The sequence below is a fragment of the Chelonia mydas genome, chromosome 2 (genome assembly GCF_015237465.2).
Source record: "Chelonia mydas isolate rCheMyd1 chromosome 2, rCheMyd1.pri.v2, whole genome shotgun sequence".
Taxonomy (NCBI): Eukaryota; Metazoa; Chordata; order Testudines; family Cheloniidae; genus Chelonia; species Chelonia mydas.
This window is the reverse complement of record NC_057850.1, coordinates 94,789,560-94,808,006: the sequence shown is the minus strand read 5'-3', so window position 1 is coordinate 94,808,006 and position 18,447 is coordinate 94,789,560. Positions and strand designations below refer to the sequence as shown.

At 40.0% G+C, this 18,447-nt stretch overlaps 1 protein-coding gene across 16 annotated transcripts in view; it reads left to right on the top strand.

Annotated features, from left to right (window-relative positions):
• Nucleotides 1–18,178, top strand: part of RTTN (rotatin) — a 151,590-nt gene extending 133,412 nt beyond the window's left edge. For all 16 annotated transcript variants that reach the window (XM_037892906.2, XM_043539931.1, XM_043539932.1 and 13 more), the window contains 5 exons: nucleotides 811–1,013; nucleotides 10,209–10,476; nucleotides 14,724–14,827; nucleotides 15,670–15,739; nucleotides 17,713–18,178. In XM_037892906.2, the coding sequence (XP_037748834.1) occupies nucleotides 811–1,013; nucleotides 10,209–10,476; nucleotides 14,724–14,827; nucleotides 15,670–15,739; nucleotides 17,713–17,795 (728 nt within the window). In that variant the 3' untranslated portion in view covers nucleotides 17,796–18,178. The remainder of the gene's footprint in view (nucleotides 1–810; nucleotides 1,014–10,208; nucleotides 10,477–14,723; nucleotides 14,828–15,669; nucleotides 15,740–17,712) is intronic.
• Nucleotides 18,179–18,447: the final 269 nt, after the last annotated feature.

Below are 18,447 nucleotides of genomic sequence, written 5' to 3'. Positions count from 1 at the left end.
CCTTCCTCTTTTAGCCTTACTGATGTAAAGTAGCACTGATAAGTAACATGTAATTTTCCTTTGTATCACAAGATACTGATCATTTTTTCCCCTATGACACTTTTTCATTTCTTCAGTAAAGGCAGAGGTTCTTCAATCTAAGACTTGGGATAGTTATCATTCACCTATTCCTTTTTATAATCCTATCTATAGTAAACCGTTTTTCTTCGATTTTGTGAATATAGCAAATTTTAGGAATTGTATTTTCCTTTATCTGTTAATATCACTGATGGATGAACCCCTGCTTTCCCTCAATATTTGATAAAGTCCACCTTTGCTAAACTAGGATCAAAATCCTTATTTTCATATATTGTCTGAAGAGGCGATTGAGGCAGATTTAATTTCTTTGACATGGAATCTCATATTTTACGTGTTTAATATAAAGTGGAAAAAAGACTTTTTCCCCATTACATCTAGAAGTCCCAAGTAATATCAGATTTCCTTTTTGCTGGAAGCTTTATAAACACATAGTGAAAGACAAGGCTCTGCCTGGAAAAACTTGCTAACTAAATAGATAAGACAGACAGAGGGGAAGAGGTGAAATGTCTTGCCCAAAGTCACATAGCAGGTTAGCAGCAGAACTTGGGATTAAAACCCAGGTCTCCTGACTCCCAGCCACTTGCTCTGTAGTCTAGATGATGCTGTTTTTATATAGATAGGGTATATACTGATTGTATAGATTTCCCCCATCCAGCCTGGTCACTTCTTAATTTTGTAATAGTGAGGCAGTCTCATTTAATTGTTAATGATAACAATGTTTCATTCTTTAAGGCTGTGGTTCTCTTTGCTGGGCAAGCAGTGGACTGTCTCCATTTCAGACTGCACAGAGAAGCGCAACCAGCAACTCACTGATGCTCAGCATTATCAAGTTAGCTTCCCAAACACTAACTGAGAACAGCGCAATTCAGCGTATGGTCTTCACTCTTCTTTCCAACCTTGCTATTTCTCATGACTGCAAGGGTGTTATTCAAAAGGTATGAAGGCAACATTATTTATTTCTTTATTTTTTGAGCACTTCAGGAGCTGCAAGGTGCATCACACAACTAAGACAAGACATGTCCCTGGCTCTTGAAGGCAAACAATCTAAGGCCCAATCCAGGAAACACTTGCAGATATGAGTTACTTTGTGTATATGCGGAGTCCCAAAGATGTGAATGGGGCATGTTTAAATATTTACAGAATCAGGCCCTACACTCAACATGACCTAATTAAGAGGGTAGGGGAAGGAAATGATAAAAGATGGCTATCTGAAGATCATGACATGCATATACACTTAGTTATTCTCATAAGCAGTGTAATTCAGGAGTTCACGAACTTTTCCAAAATAGGGATGCATCTTACTATGTTTCATGGACTACTTCCTATGCCTTTCCCCAGACCATATTCCCATCATTCACAGCTGCATAATATCCCAGAGGCAACTGCAGGAAGAGTTATAATAGAAACACATTTATGTAGTTTTATGTCTCCTTAATGCATTGTGTTTTGTACTATTTGAAAACTGTTAATCGCACAATATACTTTTTTGCTTTCTCTCCTTTCTGTTCAGTTTTTCTTTCCCTCCCACTCACTTGCACATTCATCTCCACTTAGTCCCCTTCTCTTCCTATGCACGTGTCCCTCTCATCTGTACTCTGTTTTCTCCTGTTTGTGGCTGGTAGCACCTGTTTCCTTTCTCCCTCTTATATAGCAGTAGCATCTAAGTAGAGGCAGCTGCTACTTCCCTGTTTCCAGTTTCTGTTGCTTTGCTTTGCGCTGCTCTTCAGTGAAGAGTCTGGGGTGTTGTAAAAGCAGCTGGAAATAAGGAAGACCACCACATGCCCATCTAGTGCTCAGTCCCTGGAGCACAGTTTAGGATCTGCTTTGTATCTAATGGGAATCTTACTATAAATAGAGTAGTAGATATGAGTGACATACTACTAGTCCATACAGTTGAACAGGCTCTTTCGAAAGAGCATCAGTGCTACTCTTTGCATTGAGCAAAGTTCCATTAAGGATTATTGTGGAGATGGGGGAACCTCAGAGTTTAACTATTCAAATCCCAACAGGGAGTTGCCTTCTATTGCTGGAAATGGGAGGGGTTGGAAGCTCAGCTGTTGTTCCTCTACAGTTGCATTATTCTACACAAATCATGTTACTAGTCATACAATAGCGTCATACGTATTAATCATAGTAGTAGTAATTTGGCATGTGTTTTAACACACTTACTAGAAAAATTTTAAGACTTTTAAGAAGTTTTCAGTGCACTAAAATTTAAATTCATTTTTGAAAAGGAAATGGGAGATGTGTAAAAGATTTTATGAGAGACACAAAGTGGGTGAGGTAATATCTTTTATTGGACCAACTTCCGTTGGTGAAGGGGACAAGCTTTATAGCATCACAGAACTCTTCCTTAGGTCTGAAGACTGTAACTAGAGTGTCACAGCTAAATACAAGGTGGGACAGATTGTTAAGCATAAGCGGTTCACACATGTTGTAGGAGACCACTTAAAAATGAAGTGGGCACTTAACACCTCTGCAGTCCGAAGACAAAGGAGGGTGTGTAGGCAGCAGTGTGTGGTACAAATTGCAGTTGGTGAGCCATAAAACCAGCTTCTGTTAAGTTCCTGAGTTTTAATGTACAGCAGAGTTATGATGAGGGATGTTATTGTATAGGAAGGTGACATCCATTATGTCAAGGATGGTGTTCTGAGGAAGGTTGTTGATGTTGCAAAGTTTCTGGAGGAAGTCAGATGTGTCCTGGAGGAAACTGTCCCTTTGTGTTCATGAGTGATTTGAGGGTGGTTTCTAGGACTCCTGCTATTCATTCAGTAAGAGTACTGTGGCAAGATATGAAGGGTCTGCCTGGATTCCCTTGTTTGTGTATCTTGAGAAGCATGTGGAAGATCCCTGGGGTGATTTTTGTAGGGGAGGAGGTTGCAGAGTTTCTCTTCAAGTTGTTTAGGGAAGGATTTCATGATACCCTTAAATTACTGTGTGAACTGTGGTGTGAGATCTTCTTTGAGTTCTTTGTCATAGGTGAGTCCCAGAGTTGTCAGTTGGCCTCTTTGACATAGTGATCGCGACTGCACACCCTTTGTCTGATGGTGTGATCGCTGTCTGGTGTTTGGATTTCAGGGACTGTACAGCTGTCCTCTTGGTGGTAGAGAGATTGTGGTGGATGTCATTTTTGTTAAAGAATTCACAGTTGATTATTTTTCCTGAAGCAATCAATATAATAATGATCAAGTGTGTGCTTTGTCCACTGGGGGAGGTGTCCAGTCATGATATTTTTTTCTTGTAACTGAGAGAGCGGACATGGTTGTTGGGAGTGAATTCTTTGAGGCAGAGTTGCTGAAAGAATTCTTCTAGTTCCACATGTTAGTATGGTATCAGGTTCTGTGGTGAGGCAGAAGTTCAATCCCTTAGAGAGTAAAGATAATTCATTTCATGTTAGGGGGAATTCTGATAGGTTGATGTTGTTGAGGTGTCATTTGGTGTCTGTGTTATGTGTCCTGGTGTCATGGTTTGTACCAGAAGGGTCAATCTGTTGGTTGTGGAGTTGCTGAAATTGGTTCAGCTCTGTGTGTGTGTGTGTGTGTGTGTGTGTGTATGTGTGTGTGTGTGTGTGTTGGATGGCTGTCATTTGTTTTGGGGGGGGGCAGGGGGTGTTATAATTGTTTTAGGTTTCCTACAGTATCTCCAGTTAGGCTTCATGATTTTTTTTAGGAATATAAGAATGACCATACTGGATCAGACCAAGTCCATCTAGCCCAGTTGTGACGGGTTGGATCACATTGATTCCCTGGGAGCTGCCACCTGATGTGCCAAGGCTACTTCTGCCCCTGCTTTCCCTGCCAGCTTAGGACTCCAGCCCCCGGTCTGTTTGAGCCAGACCCCCTAACCTGCTGCAGACCCAGATCTGAACCACGTCCCCTAACAGCTGTAGGCTTAACTGAAAGTAGCTTACAGAAGTGTTGCTGTCCTTAACACTCAGATGCCCAACTCTCAATGAGGTCCAAACCCTAAATAAATCCGTTTTACCCTGTATAAAGCTTATACAGGGTAAACTCATAAATTGCTTGCCCTCTATAACACTGACAGAGAGATATGCACAGCTGTTTGTCGTGTGTCCCCCCGTTTCCCCCCCCGCCCCAGTATTAATACATACTCTGGGTTAATTAATAAGTAAAAAGTGATTTTATTAAATACAGAAAGTAGGATTTAAGTGGTTCCAAGTAGTAACAGATAGAACAAAGTGAATTACCAAGCAAAATAAAATAAAACACACAAGTCTAAGTCTAGTACAGCAGTAAAACTGAATACAGATAAAATCTCACCCTTAGAGATGTTTCAGTAAGTTTCTTTCACAGACTGGACACCTTCCTAGTCTCGGCACAATCCTTTCCCCTGGTACAGCCCTTGTTCCAGCTAAGGTGATTGATAGGGGATTCCTCATGATGGCTGCCTCACTTTGTTCTGTTCCAGCCACTTATATATCTTTTGCATTAGGCAGGAATCCTTTGTCCCTCTCTGGGTTCCCACCTGCGCCTTCTCAATGGAAAAGCACCAGGTTAAAGATTGATTCCAGTTCAGGTGACATGATCACATGTCACTGTAAGACTTTATTACCCACTTGCCAGCACACATGTATACAGGAAGACTTACAAGTGAAACAGAGCCATCTGCAGACAATTGTCCTGGTTAATGGGAGCCATCAAGATTCCAAACCACCATTAATGGCCCACACTTTGCATAATTACAATAGGCCTTCAGAGTTATATTTTATATTTCTAGTTTCAGATACAAGAGTGATACATTTATACAAATAGGATGACCACACTCAGTAGATTACAAGCTTTGTAATGATACCTTACAAGACACCTTTTGCATGAAACATATTCCAGTTACATTATATTCACACTCATTAGCATATTTTTATAAAATCATATAGCGTGCGTCACACCAGTATCCTGTCTTCCAACAGTGGTTGGTGCAAAATGCTTCAAACAGAGTAAACAGAACAGGTCAATTTATCAAGTCATCCATCCCCTGTCATCCAGTTCCAAATTCTCACAGTCAAAGGTTTAGTGTAGGGGTCCCCAAACTTTTTACTTCACGCCCTCCCTGCAACTCCTGGTGCCGGGAGTGGGACTGTAGCTCCATGAGGTAGGGATGCATACAAGGGTAAGGGGGCCGAGGCTGGGGCCATAGCTGGGGGTGGGCACGGAGCCCTGGACGCAGGGCCGGGAGTCCAGGTGAGCGGAGCCCCAGCTGTGCCCCCCCCAGCATTCCTTGGTGCCCCCTGCGGGGGTGCGCACCATGGATTGGGGACCTCATTTAGGGACACCCAGAGCCACTGATTGACTTATTTTCCATGAATTTACTTAATTCTTTTTTAAATCCAGTTATACTTTTGACCTCCACTACATCACCTGACGATGAGTTAACTGCATTATGTGGAGAAGTACTTCCTTATGTTTTTGATTTAAACCCGCTGCTTATTAATTTCATTGGGTGACCCCAGGTTCTTGTGTGATGTGAAGGAGTAAATAACACTTCCTTATTAACCTTCTCTACACCATTCATGATTTTATAGACCTCTATCATATCCTCCCTCAGCAGTCTCTCTTTTTCTGAGAAGTCCCTGTCTTTTTAATCTCTCATATGGAATTTGTTCATACCCTTAATCATTTTTGTTGTCCCTTCTCTGTACTTTTTGCAATTCTAATTTTTTTTTTTTTTTTGAAATGGGGTGACCAGAAATACTTGCAGAATTCAAGGTGCTGGTGAGCCATGGATTTATATAGTAGCATTATATTTTTTTTCTATCTTCTTATTTATCCCTTTCTACTGGTTCCTAGTATTTTGTTAGCTTTTTTGACTGCTGCTATACATTGAGCAGATGTTTTCAGAGAACTATCCACAAAGACTCCAAGATTTCTTTTTTGAATGGTAACTAATTTTGTGGGTTTTTTTGAATGGTAACAACTTAATTTAGAGCTGGAATTGTTTTCTGGTGTACATGACTTTGAATTTCATCTGCCATTTTATTAGCCAGGCACCCAGTTTTGTCAGATCCCTTTATAACTTTTTGCAGTTAAGTTTGGACTTAATATATTGAGTAATTTTGTATCATCTGCAAACTTTGCCACTTAGGAAAAACTATTTCACTGGGAGGGTGGTGAAGCACTGGAATGGGTTACCTAGGGAGGTGTTGGAATCTCCATCCTTAGTGGTTTTTAAGGCCCGGTTTGACAGAGTCCTTGCTGGGATGATTTATTTGGGGTTGATCCTGCTTTGAGCAGAGGGTTGGACTAGATGACCTCCTGAGGTATCTTCCATGATTCTATGACTTCAATGTTCATTTCTTTTTTCCAGATCATTTACGTACATTGTTTTCCTCTATCCATTCTGAAACCTGATCATTCATTCCTGTCCTTTGTTTCCTGTCTTTTAACCAGTTACTGGTCCACGGGAGGACCTTCCCTTTTATGCCATGACTCCTTACTTTGTTAAGAGTCTTTGGTGAGGGATCTTGTCCAAGGCTTTCTGAAAGTCCAAATACATTGGATCACCTTTGTCCTCATGTTTGCTGACACCTTCAAATAATTCTAATAGATTGGTGAGGCATGATTTCCCTTTACCAAAGCCATGTTGACTTTTCACCAACATATGTTGATCTGTGTGTGTCTGATAATTCTGTTCTTTACTATAGTTTCAGCCAATTTGCCTGATACTGCAATTAGGCTTGCCAGCCTGTAATTTCCAGGAATCACCTCTGGAGCCCATTTTGTAAATTGGCATCACGTTGGCTATCTGCCAGTCATCTGATACAGAGGCTAAATACCATAGCTAGTAGTTCTGCAACTTCATATCTGAGTTCCGTAAGAACTCTTGAGTGAATACCATCTAGTCCTGGTGACTTATTACTGTTCAATTTATCAGTTTGTTCCAAAACTACCTCTGTTGACACCTCGGTCTGGAACAGTTCATCAGATTTGTCACCTAAAAAGAATGGCTCTGGTGTGGGAATCTCCCTCACATCCTCTGCCATGAAGACTGATGCAAAAAATTCATTTAGCTTCTCCATAAAGGCCTTGTCTTCCTTGAGTGCTCATTTAGCACCTCCGTGGGCCAGTGGCCGCTCTGACTGTTGGGTAGGATTCCTGTTTCTGATGTACTTCATTTTGCTGTTAGTTTTTGTCTTTTGCTAGTTGCTCTTCAAATTCTTTTTTGGCCTGCCTTATTATACTTGACTTGCCAGAGTTTATGCTCCTTTCTGCTTTCTTCAGTAGGATTTGACTTCCAGTTTTTAGGATGTCTTTGTATCTCTAACCACCTCTTTTTCTCTGTTGTTTAGCCATAGTGACATTTTTATTGTCCTTTTACTGTATTTTTTATTTTATTTGGGGTATACATATAGTTCGAACCTCTCTTATGGTGGTTTTAAAAAGTTTCCCTGCTACTTGCAGGCATTTCACTCTTGTGACTGTTCCTTTTAATTTCTGTTTAACTAGCTTCCTCCCTTTTTTTTTTTTTTTTTTTTTTGGTAGTTCCCCTTTTTGAAGTTAAATGCTGCTGTGCTGGATTTCTTTGGTATTTTCCCCTCTACAAGAATGCTACGTTTAATTACATCATAGTCACTATTACTGAGAGGTTCAGTTATATTCACCTGTTCGACCAGATCCTGTGCACCACTTAGGACTAAATCAAAAATTCCCCTGCCTCTTGTGGGTTCCAGGACTAGTTGCTCCAAGATGGAGACATTAATGGTGTCTAGAAATTTTATCTCCGCATCCCATTCTGAGGAGGTATATTCCTAGTCAGGAATAGGGGTAGTTGAAATCCCCCATTATTATTGGATTTTCTGTTTTTGTAGGCTCTCTAGTCTCCCTGAGCATTTCACAAATCACCATCACCATGCTGGTCAGGTGGTCGGTATTGTACTCCTACTGCTTAACTCTTATTTTTCAACTATGAAATTTCTATCCATAAAGGTTCTATGGTACTGTTTGATTCATTTAAGATTTTTACTATATTTAACTCTGTGCTTTCTTTCACATATAGTGCCTCTCCTCCACAGGTGTCACCTGCTCTGTTATTCCTGTATATTTTCTTCCATTGTGTTGGATCATGTGGTAATTTCTTATTTGAGGTGGTACCTTCTGGAATGTGTGAGGTGCTGGAGGTGGTTCCTCAGTTTTTCTGCAGACCTTCTAGCGAGCTCTTCAAAATATTTGGAGTTGTATGTGGTGGTCAGAGGGTTATAGATGGTGATCCCTCTGGGGATGATGTTTTATTTCTTGCATTTGCTCAGGAAGCAGATGTCACTGTTAAGTTTGACTTTCTTCTTCATGTTATGGAGTTTCCATTTTAAACAGCAAAATTAAAAGTCTTCCATTCTTGTTGTAACTGTGGTCCCAGGACATGAGACAGACAAGGTGAGTGAGGTAAGATTTTATAGCAGTCAGTATATATTAGAAGAAGCTGTTCATGAGTAAATAAGAAGATAAAGTTTTGGTACAGTCATTTGATTTATCTGTCTTCGAGACACAGTGATAATTAAAAACAAAAATACACTTTTAGAGAGGATAGCACCTAAATCAAATGCTTCTACACTGTCGGAATTCTCGTTTAGTTAGGTTTAAGGGTTTTTTTTCTTTTCCCTTATTTCAGGTGTATGCTGAAAAGTTCTCATTTCATTCTTTTGAATTTTGCTTTATTTTGCTAGCTTTCATTTTATTAGATTATAAACTCTTTGGGACAAAGACCTTGTTTTACTATGTACAGAGACTAGCACAGCGAGGCCCCGATGCTGTCTGGGGCTTCTGGTGGTACTGAAATATAAATAGTCTTTGGCATTGATGCTCCAAAAGCTGGTAATAAAACATGTTTGGTGTTACCTGGTTGTATTTTATTTAATGTCTTTGTAGAGTCCTTTCCAAATTAAGATTATATTATTACTGGTGCTCCTTTTTGATTAAATTGCTGTCTTCTTCATCTCTCTTTTCTCCATGTGCTGTCAATGTACATTACTGCACTTGAAGCTAATTATGTGTTTGAAAATAAAATAATTAGCATAATCGTGTATTCAGCTCAGTATATTTAGACATGAATTATATTGAAACTACTTATGTATCAGTGTTTCTTTTTTTGGGAAAGTTTTCCTGTTGGAAGATCTCTCTCAATCCTTTCATTTTATTTGTTTTCTTTTACTGTTAGAGCATCTGTCTGTCTAGTGAAAAGATTTGACTGTGGTCTTCTCCCCATAGCTTATCCTTTGGTTTGGCTACAAGGGTTTACTAGTTGAGTGATTTCTCCCTCCTCCCCACCAGCTGAGTGCTTCTGTCACAGATCGTGCAGGTCTTACTGGGATTGAACTTCATTTCCTTGTGAGAGAACTTCAGATGTGAAAGGATTGACACACTTAGTTACAGACCTTCCTTAGGGTGGAGACCAACAAGCCTGACCCTCTCTCCCATGCAATGATAGAGTAGGCTTCCATCTGCTCTAGAGCGCCTTAAAGTGGAAGTAGAGTTTTTGATACCATGACCAATGCCAGGTCAAGCAAATCAAAGACTCTCTGGGGCATCTCCAGCACCAAGGAAGCTGTGTTTAGGAGGATGGAGGTTTCATGGCAGCTGCACAGAAAAGGTCAAGAGAGGATGGTTACTGGCAGTGGGAGGAGTGGGCAAACTTTGTTACCCTTTGTTTCTAGAACATTAGAGTAGATGATGCACTTTCCTGTAATGGCCAAGAAGTTCTTGCTTTTTCACCACACTTTATTTTCTTAAATGCCAATCTAACAGCTTTCCTGAAATGTAAGTAAAATGTACATACTGTTTTGATTTTTTTGATGTGTCTACAGATTGAGAGGGTCATGTGAGCCAACGAACTGAGAATGGGACAGTGTAACTATTAAAACTGTTTAATTTGACAGATCACCAAGAAAAACGCCAGTGGTCATTGACACTACAAGAAGCACTTACTTTTGAAACACTTTTTTTTTTTTTTTTTTTGCTATCGCGAAATATTGCTGAAAACATGTTTTGAATAATATGGGCGTAGGAGACTAACAATGGGAACATGGGACAGGTAGACCAGTACATTAGCTACATGGAGGGTGTGTGTGAAAGGAATATTACTTAGCAATGAAATAACGCTGTGCATTTTCTCTTTTCTGACAGAGTAACTTCTTACAGAACTTTTTGTCTCTGTCATTGCCAAAAGGAGGAAATAAAAGCCTTAGTACACTGGCTAGCCACTGGCTAAAGCTGCTACTGAATATATCCTTTGGAGAAGATGGACAGCAGATGATTATGAAGCTAAATGGTGGTTTAGACCAGCTGGTGGAGATGAGCAAATACAAACACAAGAGTAGTCACCATATAGTCCTTCTTATTCTGCACAACATCTGCTTTAGTCCAACTAACAAGCCCAAGATACTTGCGAATGGTATATATCCAAATGATATCTAAACTCTCGTCTAGATTTTGCACTACTGTATTTTATTGTAATTTGGGGTGCTGACAGAAAATCCAATATATTGTTTACAAAAGCATTTTTTATTAAGTGAATGCTCAGTCTTCTAACAAAATTTTGGGAAATTATAGACAGCAAAAACTGGAAGAAATATGTTCAAGAAGACTACAGGAAATATACCAGACAGCTAAAATTATTTTTATTGGTTCTTAGAGTGCTGGTCCCAAGGGGTATGCGCTCTGGGTGCACATGTGCTCTATGCACCCCGGGACCAGAAATCCTTCAATAGCCATGTCCAGTGGTTCATGCCTGTGCCCTTCACCTCATGCTTTCAGTTGAGGGCATAAGGGCTGGCACAGGTCGACCTGCCTCTCTCTCCATTTCTTTTTCTGCCACTCCTGGTCTGGGACAGAAACCTAAAGTCTATAGTCTTTAGTTTGCTCTAAGTTCTAACCTGTGAATACTGTAAATAGTTTAATTATTTTAAAAGTTTTAGCATTTAATTTGTTAGTAGTTTTAGCAGGAAGCAAGGGAATTTGTTCCCCCTCCACCCCACTCCCAGTTATTCCTCCAGTGCTTGGGACACTAATGCCCACGGTCCTTGCTTTGTCTCACCTCTGGTCTTCCCAGTAAGCAACCCCCACAAGAGCTGCCTGTACTGGCTGGGGGAATCACACACCCCATCAAAGTGTGAGATCTGCTGTTCCTTCTCCTCTTGCACAAGGCAGTGTTGGGAGTTTAGACTTTGACAGCACCTGATGGAGCTCTCCATGAGACCTTGACTGGATCCGGGACCCTTCTGCATTCTGCCTCACCGTCTGGTGCCTCCGGCCTGGCACCAGCACAACCCTTAGCAGGTTCAGAGACTCCATGAATCCACGATACACCCTCATAAGAAGTCAGACAAAATCAGCTCAGCAGTCCGGGAAGAAGAGAGCTGCTTCTTCCTTTTCCTTTGGGTCCAGGTGTGACTCCATGCCCAGGAATGGGTATACCGGAGCTCACAAGGAACGCAGGCCTCTCCCTGCCACTGCAGGTCCATGCTGGGGGAGAGGCACTCTTCCTGCTGCAACTCTGAACCCCTGTGTAGGGCTTAATAGGCAGCTGCGCAGCCTAACAACTTAGAGGGAACTTAGGTTGGCACCTGGTCTGCCAGCATCTCATACCCCTCTAGAGCATCCAGAGGAACAGGTATAGCCAGAGAAGCCCATATCACTGAATCCACCAACAGCTTCTTCATATTCTCTGGGTGAGATAGTGATGCTGGTCTCCCGCTGTTCTCCTGATGACGAAAGGCAGTACCAGGAGTTTACACACAAAGCTCTTGGACGTTCTCCTGTTGATTGCTACCTCCAAAGTGGCACTCCCCATGAATGAAGCTATTTTGGACCTGGTGTATGCTCTGAGAGTACTGAACAAGATCAAACAAATCATCATCATTCTGGTTACACCAACTTGGCTGAGGCAGGTCTAATACTCTTACCTGATTCATCTCATTTCCAGTTCGGCCTTGCTCATCTGCTGTCTTGGGATTCTTGTCCGACACTCTGTCCTGACGTGACCATCATCCAACTCAGAGCTTGGCTCCTCAATGGTTCTCAGGGAGGTTCCATGTTCGACAGAGGTACAACAGGTCCTATTTAATAGAAGAAAGATCTCTTCTAGAAATACTTACCTTCAAAAATGGAAGAAATTTCACCATTGGTGTACCAAGCAACAATGTTCACCAGTTTATTCTTCCCACTCCACTGTTCCTGATTGTGTTGGATTTAAAGAAATCAGGTCTTTCCATGAATTCTGTCAGAGTTCATTTGGTGGCTATTACAGCCTTTCATTCCCCTGTGCAGGAATTCTCAGTCTTTTTCAACCCATAATAGTAGGATTCATCAAAGGGTTGGTTACCCTTATTCCACAAATCAAAGAACCTATTCCTGTATGGGATTTGAACTTGGTCCTTAATAGTCTTATGAAACCTTCTTTTGAGCTGCTAACTAAGTGTTCTCTGCTGCACTTATCTATGAAAATGGCATTCTTAGGGGCCATTACTTCTGTTCACAGAGTTGGGGGAGTGAGAGCATTAATGGCTGATCCCTCACCACCACTACCATGCTTTACTGTTTTTTTCAAGCGTAAGGTATCATTACACCCACATCCCAAGTTCATACCTAGAATATCCTCCAGTTTTCACATTAACCAAGTTATCCACCTTCCTGTGTTTCCTCCCCACCCACCCCCAAAGCTACAGGAGATTAGAGAGAAAACTGCCCTCCATACCTGGGACATTAGAAGGATGTTAGCCTTTCATTTGGACAGAACCAAACCATTTATAAAGTCTTCTGGACTTTTTATCTCAGTTACGGACAGATCTAAATGATCCACAATCTCCATCCAAAGACTTTCAAAGTGGGTTTTCATTTGTATTCTTGCTTGTTACAAGGCTGCTAATATTCAGCCCCCCTTGGTGAATAATAGCTCATTCTACAAGATCCCAAACTACCTCCATGGCAATATTAAAAAATGAAACAATTGATGTAATTTGCAATGCGGCAAACTGGGCATCAATGCACACTTTTCTCAAACACTTTTTTCCCTGGTATGCTCCTCTGTCAGGTGCTGCCGTTGGAATAGCAGTATTAGATCCAGCTCTGAATCCCCCCTTGGGGATTCAAGGTAGGTGCAGAACACTTCCTTGCACCTACCTTGTCCATAAGCACTGCTTGGGAGTCACCCATAGTGAATACCCATAGGCACCAGCTGAGACAGTTACCTTATAGTAACTGGAGTTCTTCATGATGAGTGGTCCTTGTAGGTATTCATGACCCATCCTCCTTTCCCTCTGCTCAACTCAGATGATTCATGGTAGAGTAGGAACTGGAGAGAGGGCGACGGTCTGTGCCACCCCTCATGCCCTCATTTGAAAGCATGAGGAGTTGAATGGTGAACGCGTGGAACAACAGACACTGCTTTTCAATAATTTCTGGTCCCAATTGCACAGAGTGCATGTGCATCCATAGTGAATGCCCACAGAGACCACGCATCTGAAAGAATTTCAGTTCCTATAAAGTAAGTACATTCCCTTTATTCTGAGATCTTGCTATTTTGAAATTACAATAATATAACTTGAATGGGAAGGTTTTGACTAGGCACTTAAATGGGAGACCAGGCCTTTTTTAAAAGGAAGTGAGGAGGAGCCCTGTGCATCAAACACTTAGCTTTTACATAATCTGGCTTAGAAATACAATTAAAAAAAAGAATCTTATGAGTTAGTTATAAGTGCTATCTTTCAGTTGGACAAAACTTAGACTGTGCATATTCCCTATACCCCGCAGAAATCTGTGCCTCTTATGTCAAGTCATGCCACTTTTCTCCAGATATACTGATCCACTCCTATACTATAGGGATGAATATAGCATAAATGCTTACTGCAGGGAGATAGAGTTCTCTTTGGTAGTTTGTAGAGGCCGAGACTACTTAGAAAGGATGCTCCACTCTTCTGCAATGAAGTTCCCAGTAGGTTCCAACTGAAGCTGTTCTCAAATTTTTCCAGATCTTTGTTGAGTGTCTTTGATAAATAATCATTACTCAACTCCATAGTCTACCCAATGCATTTGTATTGTGGAGTGAGCAGTCAGATGTGCTGAACAAATAGACCAGATGACTTTCATTCTACTGAAAGCCCAGAGGTAAACTTTGGAGATGAGAGAATCTAAGAAGGATAAGGCAAAAAATGTGACAGTAGTGATATCAAGCAGGTGGCAACCACTGTAAAAATTGGCAGAATGTCTTAATTCTACCCCATTGTACTGGTAATGATACTGGTACTGTATATATAATATTGTATATATGCCCATCAGGTGTTCTTAAAACAGCTTAATATGCAGTATCTCTTATGTGGTTCAATATTTATGTGCAACAGTCAGCTATGCACATTGTAGTGGCTATAATTTAAAATGTCCATTCTTTTATGGCTTAATCTTAATTTTTAGTATAGACTATATTTTGCTGCTTATATTTATTAACATTATTTTATAGTGCTTACAGGTATGCTAGGTACTTATTCATATTAAACTATCTGATTATATGAACTTTGCACTTGTTGTGCCATAGCATATTTATCATAGAAATAGAGACAAATTGCCAGAATAAGAACATTTCATAGGTGGAAATCTGTCCTAATGTGTTTTGCTAGTCTTTGTGTATGCCTTTGTTTTCTTCATTAGATAAAGCTATTGCAGTGCTATCTGCCTGTTTAGAAAGTGACAGCCTCACTGCTCAGAGAATAGGAGCAGCTGCACTTTGGTCTTTGCTTCACAATTATCAGAAGGTTAGTATTTGAAAACGCTTCCAATTTAAAAAAAAAAATCAAAGCACTTAACCTGCAGTAATAACAGTTATATCCTTATAATATTTTTGCTATAATGTTGATCTACTACAAGTTAGATGTCCTGTAAAATGTATCCTTTATGTCCAGTTATAAAATTAGGCCTCGATTCTGCAACTTGTTAAGCCTGGGCAGACACCCATGCCTTGGCAGATCCCATTGGAATGAATGAAGCAGATGCAGGGATCCACTTCCAAAGAACAAGTTGCAGGATTGGGGCCTTAATAAATAAATCAAAAACCTACTCACTGGAAGATTCACTTCCTTTAAAATTATTTGTAATTAAAACTAAGTCACTAGTTTTCCTTTAAGAGGAGATATACAAAGGAGAGTCAACTTATTTTTCACATGAACCTAAGTAACATGACCATGTTCTTGTAAGTTATCATGTAGCTTCTGATATATGCTGATTACAATATGACATTTTTATTGCTTTAGAAGTCGCACAATATATGCCTTTTTGTACTGTGCTTTTTACCATGAAGTTTGCAAGAATGTCACTTGTGTTTGCCAATTTAATATTCCAAGCAGTACTTGCTGACACACCAAGCCATGGCTTGGGAAATGGGTTCCATCATTGCTGCAATTCATTGCTCTCCTGTTTATTTTTCACAAATGCCGTGTACAAGATGGTATAATCACTTGTTGCACTATTAAATTCTTGAATGCTATATTCTGTTGGCTTGCTGCCAAAAATAGCTGTGGTTTGAAGACAGCCTGATTTTTAAAAGCATCAGCATGTGGTAATAAATGTAGTTATTGGATTATTCTTCTTTGTGCTACAGGCAAAAGTGACTTTGAAGAATCCATCAATAAAGAGAAGAGTAGATGAGGCTTATTCTTTAGTGAAGAAAAGTAAGTTATTGGAGAATTTAGTTTCCATCTCAAAGGAGTAACCGCCAATTCTGTAATTTTTCTGTGAAAAGAAATCATTAATACACTATATTGCTCTGCAGTACAACAAAAAGGAAGCATTTTGTTGTGCTGTAAGTTTTTTCTAAAATTTTGGGTTCTGTTGATGATCCTTTTAAATTCACCATGTACTTTGCTGTTCGGCATCTTTTTCCAAAATAATAATAAAAAAAGCTTCTGGTGACAAATTGTAAATAAGATTTGTGAGTGGTAATTGCTAAGGATTAGTCTGTGAGATACATTTGATTGTGATGGCAGCAAAACGATTTTGTAGCCACAGACTTTCTCTGTGCTAAAACCTTATATTTTGGTGATGACAACCACTGCCCAGTTAGAACTGACCTCACTTAACCTTGCTGAATTCTGCTGCACAGGGAAGACCAGAATACTGTTCTATCCTGACAGTACTGCTCTGTAAATTGGCTGGTTTTTACTTTGACTTTGAATGGCTTTTTAAAAGCATGTTGACTGTTCTAAGAAGTTGCAGTTAGCTATAATTTGGACAGCTTTTACATAATAGATAACTGTTCTTGCAAGCTGTCCAAAAAAGATCAAAAGCATGTCTAATTGGACATTTCTCTGAGCAGGACTGTAGAGTGGGGTTGTAGCTACAGTAGCTAATATGTGGGCTTGTTTGTTCTGCTCAGTCTCACTGGGGCCCTGCTCCTGCAAAGACTTATGTGCATGCTTATCTTTAAGCACCTGAGCACTCCTAGTGAGTTCAGTCAGTCTGTACATGCTCCTCAGTACACATACACATCATTGCACAATTGGGGCTAAATTGCCATATTTGTTTACAAGACAGAGTGGCCAGCAAATGGCTCCTAAATTTAGACTATTTTTTGTTTTATTTTGGAGTAGACTAGCCCTGATTAGATGGATTTTTGCCAGCATATCTGATGACCATCCTCTGTTAGAAAATACATTTTAAGTTCTGTATAATGTACAGTGGTTTTCTTTCCACTCATTTGTGTGGTGTGTTCTGTTTGTACTGTTCCAGCCTATTGGTTCAATAGGTTAAAAGTACTTGTGATTGGAAAGTCTTGTTTGCCTGGCAAAATCATTATACGTTGTACGTCCATAGAGCTATATAAAAACAGCATCTGTTGCTAGCGATATTATAATACCTCATTATTCTAATAACTCCTTGAATTACTGAATTTTTCACATTAGCAGGTAACTAATACAAGGATGGTGCATTACAAAGTTGATTATTTTTATTACCATAGCACCTATTAGCCCTAGATTGTACTACTTATTTTCACAGATTAGTTAAATTTTAATTATAACCCATTGCAATTATACACAGTTGCCAGGAAAACTTACCTCAGGAAAATATATCTACTAGGTTGGCCTGGGAGGCTTTCATGATTTTACAAGGCTGACCAGGCTTCCAACTAGGGGAGCGAGTGGGAATGTACTGGTTGGGGCACCACAGAAATCCTTTCAGAGTGTAGGTGGCTCGACTTCTGAAGTGCATTAATAGCCTTGTTTTAGCCTTGTCCTTCCCCACTCTACCCTGTGCTCTGGAGAAGTTGTAGTAGAAGCACAGTCTCATTCATGCTGAGGCAACTGCCAAGCATACACTGGTTGGAGCCTGAGGAAAGGCTCGTTTGCCTTCCTTGCCCCAGTTGATTGGAAATTTCCAAGGGTATTGTATTAGTAAATGTTTTGTAATGTCTTTTGTGTAGAAACAAAGACAGCAATATGAAATGCCAGTACAGGATATTACTGTAAAATATTTGAGGGGAACGCGACTGCCAATTTGTTGTGCAGATTATAAAATGTGTGCATTAGCAAGAGGCTCTTGAATCTGTGGGTTTGATGTAACCTTTGAAGTCCTAGTACGTGAAATATTGAAAGGTAACAGAAAAGCTCTGAAGTCTTGTTTTGTTTTGTTTTTTTTTCCTTTTTAGCTCTTTCACAGCCAGAAGGAAACCAGCTAAAAGCCTATCACTTAAAATGTCTAGAGAATCTAGTGAGACTTCTCAATAGATAATGACTGTTAGTGAGTTCTCATATTGAAGGTGGATTGCTTACTCCATGGAAGACTGGAATTTAAAGGAAAGAACTCTAATGCTGAGATTTGTGGAGGCATCGTGTCACAGAAAAAATTTACTATGTCTTTGGGAAAAATGATCACCTAATGCCAAAGAAATAACATAGAATATGGTTGAGACTGCACATACTGTATTCCCAATGGGAAATTGTGGTGATACTGCATCTGGGAAATGCAAAAGGAGAATGAGAACATGGGGACGGGGGAAGGAAAGGGTATGGGAAATTAATAATTTTATTAAATTATGTGTTGAAACTATTACTGGAAAATATTAGTGGTTGGTTTGAGCCCATCTAAATAAAGTTTTTTTTTATTAAAATAAATCTTGGTTGTGGATCATAATTTATAGATGAGTTTAAAACATGAAAAAGGAAGGAATACAACTCCTCACTTAAAAAAGGGGTATGTGAATTTTTACATCTGCTATGCTGAGATAACCTGGTATATCATAATGGTTAGGTGTCAAATAGCAAGAGTAAATCTTAATTCTTCTTCAGGTGCTTGCTCATATCGATTCCAGTTAGGTGTGTGCGCGCCACATGCACAGTCATTGGAAAGTTTTCCCCCTAGCAGCACCCACTGGGTCAGCTGT